This window comes from Colletotrichum siamense (genome assembly GCF_013390195.1).
Source record: "Colletotrichum siamense strain Cg363 chromosome Unknown KSG_Cg363_contig10, whole genome shotgun sequence".
NCBI classification, from domain to species: Eukaryota; Fungi; Ascomycota; class Sordariomycetes; order Glomerellales; family Glomerellaceae; genus Colletotrichum; species Colletotrichum siamense.
In genome coordinates, this window is record NW_023501023.1 from 897,312 (window position 1) to 914,798 (window position 17,487).

The 17,487-nt window shown below is 55.7% G+C and overlaps 7 protein-coding genes across 7 annotated transcripts; 3 read left to right on the plus strand and 4 right to left on the minus strand.

Annotated features, from left to right (window-relative positions):
- Positions 1-62: 62 nt before the first annotated feature.
- CGCS363_v014148 (uncharacterized protein) lies at positions 63-2,231 on the minus strand (the record flags this gene model as incomplete). Its single annotated transcript, XM_036645997.1, has 1 exon — positions 63-2,231. The coding sequence occupies one exon, from the start codon at positions 2,229-2,231 to the stop codon at positions 63-65; it is 2,169 nt and encodes a 722-aa protein (XP_036488205.1).
- A 1,892-nt stretch (positions 2,232-4,123) lies between these two features.
- Positions 4,124-4,411, minus strand: CGCS363_v014149 (Mitochondrial import inner membrane translocase subunit tim17; the record flags this gene model as incomplete). The annotated part of the gene is made up of 1 exon (XM_036645998.1): positions 4,124-4,411. One exon carries the CDS (start codon positions 4,409-4,411, stop codon positions 4,124-4,126), a length of 288 nt encoding a protein of 95 aa, XP_036488704.1.
- Positions 4,412-5,591: 1,180 nt separating this feature from the next.
- On the minus strand, positions 5,592-7,324 carry CGCS363_v014150 (uncharacterized protein; the record flags this gene model as incomplete). The annotated part of the gene is made up of 2 exons (XM_036645999.1): positions 5,592-6,899; positions 6,950-7,324. 2 exons carry the CDS (start codon positions 7,322-7,324, stop codon positions 5,592-5,594), a joined length of 1,683 nt encoding a protein of 560 aa, XP_036488656.1.
- A 3,517-nt stretch (positions 7,325-10,841) lies between these two features.
- CGCS363_v014151 (uncharacterized protein) lies at positions 10,842-11,291 on the minus strand (the record flags this gene model as incomplete). Its single annotated transcript, XM_036646000.1, has 2 exons — positions 10,842-11,124; positions 11,179-11,291. 2 exons carry the CDS (start codon positions 11,289-11,291, stop codon positions 10,842-10,844), a joined length of 396 nt encoding a protein of 131 aa, XP_036488655.1.
- A 1,569-nt stretch (positions 11,292-12,860) lies between these two features.
- Positions 12,861-13,793, plus strand: CGCS363_v014152 (NmrA-like family domain-containing protein; the record flags this gene model as incomplete). The annotated part of the gene is made up of 1 exon (XM_036646001.1): positions 12,861-13,793. One exon carries the CDS (start codon positions 12,861-12,863, stop codon positions 13,791-13,793), a length of 933 nt encoding a protein of 310 aa, XP_036488071.1.
- Positions 13,794-14,618: 825 nt separating this feature from the next.
- On the plus strand, positions 14,619-15,617 carry CGCS363_v014153 (uncharacterized protein; the record flags this gene model as incomplete). The annotated part of the gene is made up of 2 exons (XM_036646002.1): positions 14,619-15,103; positions 15,155-15,617. 2 exons carry the CDS (start codon positions 14,619-14,621, stop codon positions 15,615-15,617), a joined length of 948 nt encoding a protein of 315 aa, XP_036488070.1.
- A 474-nt stretch (positions 15,618-16,091) lies between these two features.
- On the plus strand, positions 16,092-16,766 carry CGCS363_v014154 (uncharacterized protein; the record flags this gene model as incomplete). Its single annotated transcript, XM_036646003.1, has 1 exon — positions 16,092-16,766. One exon carries the CDS (start codon positions 16,092-16,094, stop codon positions 16,764-16,766), a length of 675 nt encoding a protein of 224 aa, XP_036487923.1.
- Positions 16,767-17,487: the final 721 nt, after the last annotated feature.

Genomic DNA, 17,487 nt, shown 5'->3' on the forward strand with positions numbered 1-17,487 from the left:
GTCGACGCTACCCAATGCTGTTGTAACCTTGACCCATATGCTTCATTTTTCAAACCGTCTAATCATCCTTGGACACTCTGCGGGGTCCTGCTAAAGCTAAACGGCCTCCAAGAGCGTTGTCGCGGCGCAGGCTTCGTTGCTCCCGCCATCGTAGCCAAAAAGGCCGGAGACAGATCAGCTCCCGACATTGTGATCTCGGCGCTCTTGGACTTCTTCTTCCGCTCTTGCCTCTTCGCCTTGGCTTCCTTCTCCAACTTCAGAATCTCTTTCTGCTTGCTGCCGTCTTGTCTGAGACAAGCATCGACGACCGACCGCATTGGCATGACCTCAGCTCCGGCCATCTCCCTTGTGGGCCAGGGGAAGGTAGCAGCCATTTCCTGAAGACTAATGGGATCCATCTTGTCCAGAATGTCACGGAGCTGGGATTCCAGGTTCGTCTCCTGCTCGAAGGCCCAGTCGGGACGCTGCTGGATGCGAACGGCATCGCGGCGCATTGTGCCGACGAGCCACTCCATGGCGACGTGGTGTGGGATGAGGCGGGCGTTCTCCATCAGCCAAGCCATCATGTTCGGGTCGCCGGACTGCTTGACGATGGGCAGGCTGCGGCCGCCGTGCTCGCGCTGCTGCAGCTTCTGGAGGAAATCGTCGTACATGCCGAGAGATCCGACTTGCAGGCCAACGAGATGGCCCCGGTTCAGAGCTTGGGCAACCTCGTCGGCCCACGCGATACCTGCCTTCATGCCAGAGTTGGCGCCGCGGCCGGGCCAGAAGTGGACTGTCATGGCAGCGTCACCGGCTAGAGCAACAAGTCCATGGGGACGGTGCAGTGCTGAAGAGTCGCATTGGGGCAGCTGCTCGACTGCCTTGTTGATCCGGCGGACGACGATTGGGATCCGGACGATGTTGGTGACTTCGCACTCTTTGAAGCCATAGAGTTCGAGGCCGTCGAGGATGGCCTTCCAAAGGGGACTGTTGGGGTCGCGGGACGGAGCGAAGACTTGGTTCTCTTGGAACCCCTCTGGCAGACGACCACCCACCTCTAGGCAGCTAGGCTGACCAAAGGTGCATGGGTGGCCGTCAACAGAGACCATCTGGTCCCACTCAGCTTCAGTAAGCTGCATGTTTAGGTACCCCGTGCCGTCGAAATCGCTTGCATTGAGCAGATAACGCGTCTGACCCATTGTCAGGAAGACGTTGATAGGCTGGGAGCGGGGGAGACCTCGGGGTCTATCGAAGGCCACCCCAAGGGCGTAGCTCTTGCCGACCACCGACTCTTGTCCCTCGAAGTAGGAACCGCGAAGCCAGGATCCGGCGCCATCCGCACCAAGCATGATGTGGAAGTCGCCATACTGTGCGAGGTTTTCCCTGCGGACCTGGCTTGCATGCAGAAAGATGAGGTCGCGGAACTGGCTGTCTTGAGCGCGACGAAGGAGACCGTCTTCGAGCTTGCGGATTTGGAGGTTGCTCGACCCTGGCCAGACTCGCTCGGGACAGCCACCAAAGACGGCGAGTCTAGTTCGTTCGCTCATGAGATCGGTGACAGAGTCCTGGAGAGTCACGACTTGGTCGCGGCGGCGAGCGCCTGGTGGGTAGTTGACGAACGAGCTGCCGGGCTGCTGGACCCATCGACCCTCGTAGATGTGGACTTCGACCTTCGTTCCGGCTTTCTCTGCCAGTGCAATTGCCGATGCGAGACCGGTGGGACCACCGCCAACAATCATAACCTTGAAAGGGGCGGCTGGATACGGGTATTCAACAGAATCCTCGGGGAGTTGGGGGAGGTTGCGAGCAACGGAGGGGTCAAAAAAGAAGTCGCGGACAGGTTTGGTCTTAGAAGAGATGAGCGCTTGGCTCTTGATGAGCATGAAGCGCACCCATTGAAGGAGTGGGCTTGTGTTGAAGCTGGCATGGCGGTTGCTGAAAACGCGCTGTTGTACCGCAGCAGCCAGAGATGCAACATCTCGGTGCTTGGAGTTGGAGGCGATGCATCTGAGTTCGGTGTTGATGGCGACATCGTCCCCTCGGTAGAAGAAGAGGAAAGCCTGGGCTCGCTCGAAACTGGACTGGCCTGCGGCCTCCCATGCAGCCTCCCATGCACGAGGGAAGTGGATGTTGTCGAGGTCTGTAGTGGGGAAAGGGAAGGATGTTCTTCTGGAAAGGTCGGGGCTGGGGAAGGAGGACGAAGATCCAGATGAGCTGGACAAGCTTCGGATGGAAGTTCTGGAAGGCATGTTGTGTATGTGTGAAGGGAAATAAGAGTTGAATATGGTTAAGTCGAAGAATGAGACACAGCACAGCACAAAGTCGGAAGGAAAATGGTGGTTGAAAATATGCGATTAGATCGAAGAAAATGCGAAAGCAATGAACCCCGAGAAGAGACAAAGGAGAAATAGGAAATGAGATAGGAAAAGTGAAATGGAATGCTGAGAAGTGCTTGATGCTCTGTGAGATGAGAAAGTGCATTTTTACCGGAGCATCCCTCTCTCTTTATACATCGCAACAACCACCTGGGAGAAGAGTCACGATAATAGCCTCAAATCCTCACCTTTGAGACTGTACTCACGCCACAGGTTGACATGAAGGCAGTGCCAGCGAACAGGCACTGCCCACGGTAGCACACAACTCCATCCTTCGAGTCTCACCGCATCAGCCCTACAGACGGGAACAGCAAGTCGTGTTATCTCAAACGCGTGGGAAAGCGGGGTGTTCGTGGCTGGTCAGCTGCATTGCATCTTGGGCTTCTTCTGCATGAATGGGTTTTGCAGTGGAGCTTGAATCATCTCCGCCGCTGCGGCGTCCTTTTTACACACCTGATGCCCCGTACTCTGGAAGGATCGCGTGCGCGAGAAGACAGGGTTGTACGGAGGGATGCGGTCGCTTGGAGCTGACCGTCGAACGCCGCGTTTCTGCGTCAATAGTATCAAAACGGGACGGGCGCGGAAGAAGCCCGCCGATATCGCGAAGGTGGACTCGCGGGGGCGGCTGTGTTGGCCGACTAGATGTCGGGTCGACCCGAAATAGATGGACATGAAGTTGCCCCAATGGGACGAACCGCTGCAGTGAGGTCGAGCTGGCTGGCAAGGACTTCCGTCTGAGGGAAGTCATGGCTGGACACACCTCGGCTAGATCAAGCCGCGAGGTCGCTTCTTCACCGGTTGCTGTTGGCTACTGATTGAAGTTGGCCGTAAGCCCTCATCGGCAGGATCACTTGGCCTTGGGCTGCAGCGTGGGGTAGCATTCTATCTCACCCAGCACGAAGACACGTCATGTAAATTTAGTCGGGCGCAGTTGACTGGTCGTACTTACTGCCTAGACAGGCATCTGTGGCGCTGACCCTTGTGCGTGCATGCGGGTATTGACTGCAAACTGGCGGACAGCATTTTTCGCGGTCGAAACCTGGCATAATGTCCACGGTGCTTCGGTTTCTAGGGCAGTGCTTTCGACTCATACCGCAGCCTACGAGTGGCTGAGATAGGCAGCATCATTCAAGGAATTATTTCCTAAACGTCGAACAGAAATTGCCGCCGCAAGAGGGATCGATGTATCCGTCTTGTTCGTGAGACGCTGTGGGGGCTTCCACGATGGTGTTGTTGTTGCAGTTGTCAGCTTCCGCGGGAAGATCGGCAGGAACACAATTCGATGCAGTCCAATCATGTTGACGCTCCTGCTGACGCTGCTGTCGCCCAATGACCAGCCTGTGAGACACTTGCACAGCAAATCGCAGTGGGTTTTCGTTGCCCCATCCTTTGCCCGACCCCATTCCATCATGCTTTGCTTTGCGTGTAGGTACGTGGAGTTGGGCGGAATTTCCGCAGCTGGTCGTCTTTCATGTAGCCCTCCACCCCCATATCAGCTTCGAAGCAGCACCTGATCAATACATCAATCGGGTTGCGAGTAGCATTCCCGACGCAAAGGTCGGCGATGTCGGATTTTTGAGTATCTGTCCAACTGATCACATTATGTCAGACTATTCCCCAGAAACGGCACAGAGAAGACATTGGGTATCTTGAATGGTATAGTACACGGAGTAAATGCTCGAGACGATGCGAAATCAGGTTTAGGCCATTGCCAGTTCGTTGTTCGGTAGCCTGGTAGGTGCCTGAGCGATTGTTAGCAAAAGGAATCATGGCATAGCTACCGAACCAACATCCAGCCCCGTACTATCCGCCATCAGTTTTCGGAACCCGACTCCAGCGCCTTCGATAACTGCAAACAAGGGGGCGCACCTCACAGCGCCTGTTCTGGCTGCGCGGGAGCCGCCACGGATTGCCTGAGTGCCTCCAGTTATGAATCCTGCTCCAATGGCGTTCCATGCATCTGCTTTTTGACGTATCCCCTTGATCGCGCAATCGTATGTGCTGTACATGCCACCCCGGACGCCAAAGTTACCTGTTACCACAGGGGTACGCATCTTGATCGCAGAGATAGCGCCGATTCGTCTCTCGTCGTATAAACTGTGACGGAAGACCCTGATTCCTTGTCAGACTGTTCCACCGATACTCCGGAAAGATGTGAGTTATAGAAACTAATCAGCACGAAAAGGTAGGAATTCACCCAAGTCACTATACCTATAGTCGACTGGTCACTATCTTCAATAGCAACACTGTGCTTTGTATCAAGACCGTTGTTTTATTGTCGAGCTTTTACCAACAAGCCCCCGAGCTCATGCACAGTCTTGTGCTTACTATATGGCTGTTCCTGGTTGGCCCGGATATCGTGTGCTTCTGGCGCGCATATTAACCTACCTCAGCTTATAAAGTCTAGATACTGTTAGAAGAGTCAAAGGAGCGTCTCACAATCACCATAAAATTAACAAAGTCACCATCATGTGTCTACTTTGAGCGTTCTTTCGGAGCTTCCGGTCTGGAGAATGTTCCCTGTGATGTCCTGAGAATGATTTACCAGCGACGTGCCGCAAGAGAAAAGGTTTGCCTTGCCGCACCGCAACTATAGCACTTCTTAACTGGAATCCGCAAGACAATAAAGTTGAGTTGTCCTAGCCTTTTCTGGGCGCTGCAATTCAGTCTGGAGATCAGACGGAACCTCGTTGACGGCCCGCGCTGTGGGTACGATTTTCGGATCCGAGGCGCTAATTGGTGCCGGCCTCAATTACGAGATCGAAAAGGTGTATAAGAACAAAACAAAAACAAGTCGAGTGGCATAAAGAGAATCCGAGATGGAGGTTCGAACCGATGGTCCCAGCCTCACACACAGAAGTGTCAATCCCATAGCCTCAGTAGCCCCCATACCACAGACCAGTTACTTAGACATCTGTGGAAGAGGAGTGACGCAGTGCCACCATTCCCCGATACAAGTACCACCGGGCACACACAACCTTCCCCCTAAACGCATCGCTCGACTTCACGCGACGAAAGGGTTTCGATGATTGAACATAAAGAAATGTCATTGCCTATGACCATCGGGATAATGATCCCCGGTATCTGTCTTAGAAAAAAAGGAAACCCTGAACTCCGTCCAGCCCTTTCGTTGAGGGCGTCATGCCATGACGAGTGCCAACCCCCATCCCCAACGCCAATGCCGTGAAATGCCAATAATCCATCATTTATCCAACAGAATCTCCAATGCCCCCCTTAGCAGACATCCAAAGTGGGGCACGCCGATTCCACAATCCTCAACGCGTGGTTCGGCTTCACCATGCGTTGGAAAGTACTCGCGCCCCTCTTCTCATTCCTCTTCACCTTCGCAGTCTGCTCTCCACCCCCCAGCAACTGCTCCCTCTCCTTCTCCACAACTGCGTCGACAAACGCAAGCTTCTCCCGCGCGTCCGCCGCCGCAATCTTCGCCGCCTCCTGGATCGCGCGCTCGCTGAGTGTGAACGGCGAGTGGAACAGGTAATCGCCCGGCGTGTCGCAGGCAGAGAACCCGCCGTCGACCTCGGGCGTCTCGCTCGTCTTGGCCCAGATGCAAGGCGTCCACGTCTCGGCGAAGTATACGCCACGGTCCTGCTCGGTCCTGTTCCCGCGGCCGACGGAGTCCGTCAGCCCGTGCTGTCTCATTTGGCGCTCGACGATGGCTTCCCTGACGAACTCGGCGTGGTTCACCTGCGCGCCCACACGGCGAGGAAAGGGGACGCGGAGGGCGTCACCTTCGGCGGGGGGCTCCATGCCCTTCACGGCGCGGCGCAGCTTGGGCGAGCGGCGCTGGGAGGCGGGGATGTATCCGAACTGGCCGCGCTCCTCGCCCTCCTTGGGCTGCGGGTCGGCGGTGCGCGTCCACTCGTCCAGCCGGCCGCGGATCTCGGAGTTCCAGCGGGACGTGAGGTGCGCGGCGTTGGTCATCTGCTCGGCCTTGGTGTGCGGGCCCGGCGGGCTCTGTCTCTGCGCATGCCATCCGGGGGTGAGAGAAACATCAAAGATCTCGGGGATGACGACCCTGAAGTTCTCCACCTCGCGCTCGTCAACCTCGCCACCTTCAGTGTCCATCGCGTTCAGCTTGTCGATGAGCTCGGCGCCCTGGTAGGCCCAGAAGTCGGAGAAGGCGACCGAGTTGGTGTCGAGGGATGCCTGGTAGACGCGCTCGACCTGCGCGAAGAGGGCGCGCACGGCAAGGTCGACGATGCCCTGGCCGAGGTCGCGGGGCAGGGCGGCGAGCGTCCAGACGTCCCAGGTGCCGAAGCTGAAGACCCAGATGGTCTCCTTGGGGAGGTAGCGCTCCTGGGGCTGGGCGAGGAACTGATCGACCTGGGCGGCGAGGTCGGCGATGGCGTCGGCGAGGGGGAACTGGTCGAGGATGAAGTCGTAGTCGTAGCCGGGCGCCTTCTCCTGCTCGAGCTCGCGGAGGACCTTTTGGAGGGTCTCGTTGTAGTGCTCATGGGCGGTGAGGGCCTGCGCGGGGAGGCTGATCTTGGGGACGAAGGAGTGGTGGGCGGAGCAGCCGAGCTGGGCCATGTTAGTCACACGAGAATCTTCGGGATACCGAAACAGCTTACCTCCTCGCAGAACATCTCGGTCCATCCCTTGCCCTTGCCGGTGACAGGCGTCGCAATATCGGGAGATCCAAAGGCGACGACTCTGACGCCACCAGCCAGGTTAGCATCCTCTGAACTGCCGCCGAACGGCGACCACGACCACTTTGGTGCGTTCATAAGGTCTGATGACGATGAAGTGAAGAATCTGCCCAAAACGATGAGGGCGAAGAGGGCGAGGATGACTTGGATGACGAAGCGCGGGCCGCCGCGGAGCACCCGTGTTGAGATGAAGCCAAGCAGTGTCTTGAGGCTCAGGTTACAGTCGAACGGGCTTCCGCCGCCGAGACCGGACGGGGAAGAGGACCGCCGCTCGTGGCGGGGGAGTTCTTTCGACATGATCTTTGCGGTGTCGTTGTGTCGGTTTGGTGTTGGTGATATGGCCCTCAATATGGGGGTTTTCGTCGGTTTTTGATGTGGTGATGAGTATCGATGGTCTAAAAGAAGGCGTTGTCCGGCGATGTTCTTTCTTCGATGGTTCCTTCCCTTTCTTTTTCCCAATAAATCAATCTGCTTTGATGCCTTCGCTGAGTCGTCGATGCTTAGTCGTCGATGTTTCTTCTCTATCCTTCTCTATACCGCGCGGTAACACCTCAGCTGCCCAAATGGGAAGCCTGTCGTGTGCTGACGTTACAACGTTTATGGTGGTACAGTGCCAAGCCGGCAGTCGAGAGACAACAAAAAGTCAATTGCTGCCAAGAAAAGCGAGCCGGGCGGGACGGCGGGAATGTTTGGGCTGGCGACCGGATGATCTCGAAGCTTTTTTTGTTTGGCCTGGGGTACGTTCTAGAATGTAAAAAAAAACACAGACAAGAGAACAAACAAAGAAAAGAAGGAAGAGAGATGTAAGAAGTGATCGTCACTGTGGGCGGGTATGCAGTGAATAAGGGTTTTGTTCAGAAGGATTGGCAGCAACGGAACATGGCAGAGAGCCGACGAAGACGGGGAAGATGGTGACTTCAAAAAGGGCCCTCAGACCCTCACTCGGCGCGCATCAGACCAGGGGAGGGGGAGGGAGGGGGGCATATGGTGTGGTTCCCTTCTCCAGTCTTTTTTACTCTCACTTCCCCGTCCCTCTTACGAAGCGGGATGTGGCCCAGCAGCGTTTTTGTTCTGGGCGCAGTAGCTACGGTACACGTACGTGGTGTACATACAACCCGTCTCCTCGTCGGCAGGCTACGGCTACGGCTACGGGGAAAATAATACCAAAGGGCCATCTGGCGCTCATTGCTATTTGGAGGCGAAGCCGCAAGGAGACATTCACCGTCATCCCGGCCGCATACAGACAGTGATTGGACGGGGAGAAGGGCGGGAGAGGCTTTTCGCCAGGCGTCTGATGGCTTGTGCTGCCTCCGAACGTCTACAATCCCTAAACCTGGGATGAACCGGGGAGCGAGCTCCAGTTGCTGCGGTGGTGGACGTTGCTGAACATCCTTGCTTTGATGTGCAGTCGTCGTAAGCTCAGTGGGGACCGTCATCTGAACGGGGGGTGAGGGTGAACGTCTGTGTGGCTGCGGCTTTGCTTTCCCAGGTGCCAGGGCCCTGCGACGGGGGGGCAGCCGGGCGGGAGAGCCGTATGCAACGGCGGATTGACGAGGAGAATCAGGGGGTTTTGCAGACATACGACGGGAACACGACGTACATCCGTCAGAGAGGCTGGCGGGTTGGCGGCAGACACACAGCATTGAGTGGTTCAGGTCTCCATTGCTGCTGTTGCTGTATGGATGGATGTACTCTTGTGTGTGCGTGTGCTGTGTTTCGATTCCGTTGTATCCGTGTTACCATTTCCTGGGCGTTCCGCCGGCCCTGAAGAGGCGCTTGTCTTGGACAGTAGCGCGTACCAATACCCTTTTTTTCTTCTAAAGAAGTCGGCGTGGCTGGAGTCTAGTCTGCTTCCGGGCTTGAACGGCTGCCGATTGCCGGGAATGAAGAGCACGTATTATTGCCGTTTGGACAACGCGCAACCTCCCGGGTCTACCATCAACAGGAGGAGAGAGAAGCAGCAGGCTCATCATCATCATGCTGCAAAATACGCATCGACGGGTCATGACTTGCCAAGGTCCACATCCCGAAGGTTCCCCACGTCCGCTGCGCGGCGACTCCATTTCCCGCCCAAATGGATGGGATGGGTTCATTCACTGCCACTGCCCATCACTCCGGTGTACGGTAACACGTCACGCGAGTACCTCCGCTGTTGAGTCAAGACCGTATCGACGAAAAGAAAGGAGGATGGCAGCGCGAGATATTGCCGATGCACCTCCAGGGTTCTTTGCCAAACCCAAAATCGCAGTTTAAAATTGAGCTTCGGTCTGTGGCGCTCGTGTGCTTCCCCAAAGAACACGGCCACTCTTACTCTGTACCGGTCTTGAGTCTTGAGTCTTGACAAGCTTGGCTGGCTCCTTGGGAATGTTTGTATGCAGTAATAGATCAGCGACCGACCGTCTCATCCCGAGCTAACCGGATAGCCGCCGCCGAGACCTGCTTCCACCATCTCCAGAGCCAGCTCCCCCAAAAAGCCAGCCTGCCCTTCTGTGCGGCTGGATCGCAAAATGGCTTGACGCCTAACAGGCCGTGTGCCGTCCTCATTCCCATCAATCCCCTCCTAGAAACGGTATAGATACCAACCCAAGCCCAACCCAGGAATACCAGCCAAGCCAGTCCCAGCTCACCGTCACCGTACATGCCACTCTACCGCAGCATGCTGCCCCCCTACCAAACAAGTGTTGCGCCATCGCGCCCTGTGCCTGTGCCGTTTGCCGGGGGCTAAAGCCATGGGGCGAACCCGAGCCGAGCAACCAAAGAACCAAACGCCTCTTCCTCCTCCAGATCCCACAGCAACAAGAACAGCCAGTGCCTGTTCAGCACCTCCAACCCAACCCCTGGACCCCTGCTCGTCCAAGAGTCTCAGCACACGTCATTCTGGGCTCCTCTCTCACTCTCCCAAGCACGAAAAAATGTCCGCCGCCGCGCCGCCCAACCAGGAAACTCGCTCACGCAGAAACCGGGGGAGTCGGGAAACATGCGAATTCGCTAAGGCACCTCAGAAGCAGAAGCGCGCCCAAGACATTTAGCGACCCAGGCAACATTCTCGTCTGGTGCAACAGGATGTCTGGACGGGTTCCACAACGGTTCTTTATGAAACAAACGTTGGGCGAGACAGATTGACGCACTGCTGAGTGCTTCAAGAACCAGCCCTTTTCCACGTCAGCTTTCACCCTTCCGTCCATCTTTCCAATCTTTCGTCTTCCCGCCGCTTTCTTTCTCGCCTTGCCTCCCTCCGAGGTTTTCCTCAATTCGGTCGTCCCGTCCGGAGGAAGGGTCTTGGCCATTGAGGACGCCGCCCGCTCGGTCATGCGCCGCTGCCGTGGTCCGCCCACTTTCCGGCTCAATTTAGTGTCTTCTGTCGAACTTGCGTGTAATCCTCCGGCGTCGTCGTCACTCTGCCTCCGCGGATCCAAGAGGGTTTCCCCCTTCACTTTATCTCCGTTACACTGTCACGGCGGGCGTCGAAGATTAAGAGGCTCAGCTTAATGTTTTGTTTTAGTCCGTGATGCGTGCGTAAACAAAACACACTGCTCGAAGCTATGTACACATCTGGTCCCCTTCCCACAAAAAGAAGCTCAGCCCGCCGTCCACGTCGCCCTCAATCTAAAGGAGAAACCCTAAAAAAGTCCTCCGCCTATCTTTCCCCTGATCCCCGACATTGGGATTCCCGTTCCCGCTGCAACATGCCAAACTCCACAACCCATGGATCTTTGCCTCAATTCTCCGCTACTGCCAGCCCTTTTTCATATCGCGTTGTTTCTTTCGCGGTTGCAACCCGTAGTCCATTTTTAGAACAAAGAGAAGGGCAAATCTAGAACGCCCCCTCCAGATACATCCCGGACACGGCGAGCCCCAGGGCCGTCGTGAAGGGGTACTTCTGCGGGAAGCCGGGCCCGCCGAACTCGGGATCGAGGCCGTCCGTCCCCGGATACAACAGCGACGCCCACCCGGCCACCCAGTATATGGACCCGAGGAACCCCGCGATGCGGAACGACTCCTTGGCCATTTCGGCCGACGTGGTGGGCCGCCAGGTAAAGAAGAGCGTGGCGAGGCCGAGGATCAGGGAGAGAGTCATCGTCTGAGCGTTGTGGAATCTGTCAACGGCATTTAGTAGCCGTGGGTGAGGAGCAAAGAGCGGCATGACTTACTTGGCGTGCGGAGGCCATCGCGGGTTGTGGATGTGCGTCTCATTCCAATCGGCAAGATACGCGCCGAAGAGCAGCAGGATGCCATCAAGGGTAAGCAGGACGCGGCCAAACATCTTGTAGGTAATGTATGTGTATGTATGTAAGTATGTTTCTCACGTAAGTTCAGCGCCCTCACTTCTGCAGCCTTGAACTGCCAAGCACCAATTGAGTTGCGGAAAGTCTGCCCAACCTCACAAACGGCGTCAAAATCGCAGAGGGCTGCATGCTCTCTTTAAACGGCCCCCCCCCCCCCCCCCCCCCCCAACGTCATCTGCAGAAGGCGTCCGATCTTTGACAGAGCAGAAACATGTCTTGCAGGAGAAGCCGCTAAACCGACACTTGTTCTCGTTTTCCCGCGCGCAGAGTTCGCGCTCCGACGACGGCCGCCTGAGTCGCCTTTCCCATGGCGCGAGCGCGTTCGTTGGCCCCTCAATGCCGGACTTTGGGGATCTCCGGTAGTTCCGGCCCCGGTCCCGATGAGGCAGTGGATGTCGCGCTTCGGAGCCGGGATGACTTCGGATGGCGATGGATGTTTACAAATACGCTGTTGGCGAATACGGCAACCGCGCGGGTGATGGTGTGTTTGAAGGAGTGGTCTTTCTCGATCACCGAGAGATTCGGTTCGGATTACGCGATTTTACAAATAAAAAGACCAACTTCGTGCTTGCGGGTGACCTATCGTACAAATTCTTCGGTGTTTTTCATGATGTGCGAAGTCGCGAAGGGATTCAATCCGATGGGCGAAGGGCACGAACGGGACCGAGACTAACTGCTAAATCATGGAGAATGCTACGCTATCGTTCACTTATGGAACTGGATTGGTCATTCTAGCCGGGCCGCTCCGTCTATCTGGATTGCTCCGTCCCTAGATCTTTCTACCAGGTCGCTCAAAGAAATCCTCATTTCATTGGAATGCTTTTGATTGGTTTGCGATGCTGCTGTAGTCTGTCCCGCTCCGTCTCGTTGGCCGGTCGGCCTCGGCTCCGATGCGGAACAGATCTCGCCGGCGGCAGCGGCGCCGCAATGGGCTCCGCTCCGGCTCAGGAATCGAATCTTGCCAGAGCAAGCTACTGAGCAGGATTGACACTATATCCAGCTCCTTTCTCAGCAGTTCAGCATGAAATTTGAGCAGAGTTGCATATGTACAAGCAAAGACGTCCGACGCCTTGCAGTGTTTCACCCTTGCGATCGGACTAGTTTGGGGCCGTGGAGTTTGCTGAACTTCTTGTTCACAAACATCTTCCATGTCTCTACGAAAGCTCAACAAGCTTCTGAGGTCACCAAATCATACGCGTAGTCATTTGACCAGCTCACGGCACATAACTGCTGATATTCTATTTCTCATGCCGGAGTAGACGCTTAGTGTAGTCGGTTTGCAGAGAGAAAGAGATCACTTTTCCCCTATGCAAGATGCACTCTCGGACATGGGTTGGGGAAGTGGTCGTGCGGCCGCAAGGTCATGACGCCATCAAAACATCAAACATCGGCAGCCGGGAAGCTCATCCCTACAACAAGGCTCAAGCTCCCAGTACCTGCTTGCTGAGCTTCTTTTGACCTCTCACTTCTCATTAATTCTTTTCTGTCCCTGGACCCGACCTTCGTTCATACCCCTTCACCAACAGAGTCATCCCAAAGACACCACAATGGCCACAAGAAAAGTCCTCATCCTCGGCGCGACCGGCAAACAAGGCTCCGCCGTTATCGACGGCCTCCTCAACCTCCCACGCGCCAGCCCTTCCCTCGAACTCCTCGCACTCACACGAAACCCCGCCTCCGCCAAGCTCAAATCCCTCTCAGAGGCCGCCAAACCCAAGGGCATCTCCCTCGTCCCCGTCGAAGGCGACCTCAAGTCGCCCATCCCCGTCTTCCGCGCCCACCCGCGCATTGACACCTCCTTCATCGTCACGACCCCCGGGAATGAGCACGTCGTCGGCAAGGCCTGGGTCGACGCCTCCATCGACGCCGGCGCGACGCAGATCGTGCTCACCTCCGTTGACCGCGGCGGCGAGGACCGCTCCTGGGAGAACCCCACCGACGTCCCGCACTTCTACCAGAAGCACGAGATCGAGGTGCACCTGCGCGACCGCGCCGACGAGCTCGAGAAGAGCGGGCGCAGGCTGCGGTGGACCATCCTGCGGCCAACCGCGTTCCTGGACAACACCAACCCGGGCATGTTCGGCAAGGTATTTGCGTCGATGTGGTCCACGCTCCCGGCCGACCGCTCACTGCAGTTTGTCTCTGTGAGGGATATCGGCCTGTTTGCCGCCCGCGCGATCGCGGAGCCGGAGAGGTGGGACCGCCGGGCGCTGTCGCTGGCCGGCGAGGACATCACCTACGCCAAGGCCCGGGAGGTCTTCAAGAGAGTTGTTGGCAGCGAGATGCCGCAGACGTATGGGTTCTTTGGGCGGGGCATGATGTGGGCGATTAACGACGTGGGGAGGATGTTTGAGTTCTTCAAGAGAGAAGGCTATGGGGCGGACATCCAGATGTTGAGAAAGGAAGAGCCCAGACTGCAGGACTTTGAGACTTGGTTGAAGGAGAGCAGTGAATGGAAGAATGAGAAAAACGGTATGTAAGATTGTCAGAACATGGTGGTTTGGGAGTTATCTTGGCGTTGATCGTATCTCACTCAGTCCGTGGAAGACTGTGATAAATTCTGAATCAAACTGATCGTTTTCGCGGACCATGAACACGATTCTCGCGGTGCCTTGAGTGTGAAGTTCGCGAAGCCTCACGGTCTGCCTTCTATTGATCGGCCGGATTGCCATCTCACAGCCCCAAGGCATCAATCGCCGCCCATCGCTTCTGCGGAGTAATCCAGCAAATAGCTCCTTGCCAAGACTGTAGGGCAGAACGGGCGGAGCCATGTGTCACGATAAGTCGACCACTCTCGACCAGCGCCCAATACTCTGATGTCATTCCCGCCCGACTGCGCCGCATCAGCACATAGCCCAAGCGACCTCGCTGCAAAGGCCTCCGCGGGTTGAATCCTTCAACCGCCATTGGGACTTTTGTCACTAGACCGACTGTTCCAGCCCCACGGTTTCTGGTTGCTAGAAAACCATTTTGCCAATTTGAACTCGCCAAGCCAATTTGCTGGAGCTCATTCAAGTGACCCGCGGCAAGCTGTCACTCCAAAAAGGAATATTATGACGCCGAGCGACAGGGAATCTCTACGCCCGACTTGTGTTTGTCACTCGGCGCTAAGCATCTGGAGTTGTCGATCTGCGGTCTGGGGAAAGCAAGCTTAATTGCTTACCCCTTGCGGGTGGCACCGCCCTCATGGTCACGATGGTGCCGGTGGCTATTAAAAGGAAACCCTTTTCTCCGATGTTCACAGGTTTTCACCCCATGCTGCCGAAGCACACTTGCACCCAAGTGAACTTGCCAAATCCGTCAAAATGCCTACCGCGACTTCAACCTCCCAATACGCCATCACCAACGTCGGCCCGCTGACAACGGTCTTCACAACACCAACCTCCTGCGCGACCGCATCACCAGACTTGTATCTCGCAATCAGCGGTGCATGGGGAGCCGACCGCGTCGCAGCTTACTACAAGCAAAACTGTGACGTCTCACAGTTGGGCGAGTGCTTCCCCTCCGGCAAGCAACTCGACGACGCGTTTTCCGCGGCAAGCACCCAGGCGAATAACGACCGCGCGACAATCGCATACTTCTCACCTGCCAGCCAATGCCCAGACTCATACACCACCGCAGGCTCAGCCCACAGGGGCAGCGACGGCAACGTCACGTCGTCCGGCATCTTCGTGCCACCGGTTGTGACGAGCGGTTTGCGCGCCGGCGGCCTGATTGGCTACAACCCGCCGCTGAACGTGTTGATGGAGGTTCTTGACGAGGATGAGACGGCAATTGTTTGCTGTCCCGAGTAAGTTCCCCGGATCCTTGGCTCATCTCAGATTATTAAATGACGGAAAAGAAACTACACTGTCGGCATCAACGGCGGCTGCTTCTCAACAGTCCCGGAATCTGTGTATGGTGAAAAGACAGCCTGCGGGAGGGTCATCCCAAACGATGTCTACACCGAGGTCACGGCCGCCATAACCTACAACAACACCGTCGTGACGGGTCGTGTGATATCGTACACCGCCTCGGGTCCCATTGAGTACAGCACTCGCACCGCAACGTACACGGCCTCCGCGATCACTGAAAGTATGTACCCAGTCGCGTACAAGCCGGCCGTCACGTTGGTGAACAAGGGCGAGGCCGGAGAGACCGGCGGTGCCAGCGGTAGTGGGAGCGACACTGCGGCTCCATCGGGTACGGGGGCTAGTGCAGCTCACGGCATGAGGATGACTACCTCCGGAGGTGGTGTTGGGATCTTGGCTACGGTGTGGACTTTCGCGGCGCTGGCTGGTGTTGCGCTTGCCATGCCCTTTTAAGACGAGTGGGATGTTTTGGGGGTATGAAGAATAATGCACATGATGAGATACCCAGAGGCTTTTCACTAGTTTTTTTGAAAAAGATCTTTTGAACCACCTGCCTATTGAATCACGCTGCTTTGCCGTTGATCCGCATCTCCACTGCGAGGGATTCGCCGGCCGCTGGCCAGGCAGCAATCCTGCACAAATCGATTCGACCTCAGGATTAGGTCTGCAAATGCCAAGGGTGGTCAGCGCTGGTCGTCTCTTATCGCGAATGAATCCTCGCATCTTTGGCACACAGCGGGCCGCTTACCTTGTTACTTGCCATATATAAGCAGACCGGCTTCTTCTCAAACGATCATGGCAGTGCTCGTCTTATTGCTGTCTCTGATTTCAACCATTTTGCCATCATCGCAGTCGAACCAAGTCGAGTCAAGCTCGCCGAAGAACGCATCACTTTTCATCCAGGAACATTCCTTCCCCACCATCATCATGTCGGCAGAAGGGAACTATACACAGCTCAGCAATGTCGCCAATGACGATGACATCGATGCCGAATATGTCAAAATCTACATGATGACAAAGCTCACCGAAGAAGAGGAACAGAAGTACCTGAAGTCTATCGACGGAACGGTAGACCAAGACGAAGGGTCCTGGGTCCATCCCAAACTGGTCCCATGGACGTCTGACACAGACGGCACCACCGACAAAGACTTACTCCAATACTACAAAAAGATCAAAGAGGAAGAAGGCCCAGAGTCAGAATTCTATGGCTTCTTCGCCGACCGCAAGAGCGTCGAGGAAGGGGGAACCATCCTGGTCGACCGGGCCTGGTACGCGCTCTGCACCTCGAAGAAGGCGAGCGAACAGATCTCGGATTTGGCGAGAGACAATGGGATAGAGATGACTGCTAAAGATTGGATGTCGATGCCCGGATATGCGGAGGATCTCATGGATCTCGCACTCGAGCGCGGTATCGTGTGGGGAAGGGAGGCTGGGTCGCAGTGGAAGAGTGACTGGATGAATCTGGACGTTTCAAACATGGATACGGGTGAGCTTCTCGAGGATAAATTTGAGATTCTTTTGGATACGGAATGGAATGCTGCACCGTTTTTGGGCAGGCTTAGGGAGGAGTTGGACAAGACGCAAGATCCCGAGGACAGCTAGTACTTTGCGTTTTATGTTACATCGCGTCACCTTTAGCAATTTATTGACACAGACATCTTAGTTTTCTAACGACCCGTAGTTTCCCATGTCTCAACTTGATTAATTGAACGGGGTTGAATACCTCCAGTGTCTAAGACTGGATCAATCACACAGGTCTAGAAGATAGCCGTAGTAGTCGAGGTCAAGCCTGATACTAAACTTGTGGCAGTCCCTGATGATTTGCGCGTTATATCGGCGCCACATGTCTTTCCTGTCATTTACCTCTCCAAACCAATCCTCAGAATTCTCCAAATGCCATTCTGCCATGACTTTGCATGCGCATATCATCAAGTCCGGATCGCGAAGGTTACGAAGACACCTGTTCGCTTCAGACCAATTATCTGCTTCAACTGCTGAAAGCCAGTCCTGCAACATGCAGTGTCGAAGGACGCTCCGCTTATGGAGCCTCTGGTGCATTTGCTTCTGTGCTTCCAATGAATTCCTCAACAGGTAATGCAGACACGCTCCGGAGTACTCAGGGGACTTTGCCGCTGCCAGTATCGCATTCGTTCCGTCTTTGTCGGATATCCAGGGATTTGCTCCATGTGAGAGTAGTTGTTTCGAGTGAAAAAATACTGTATCCCTGTTCTTCTTTTCATTTAACAGCAACAATAACAATGGCGTTCTTCCTTTCTCATCTTCCTTGTTCGGGTCTCCTCCTCGCTCGAGAACGATTTGGAAT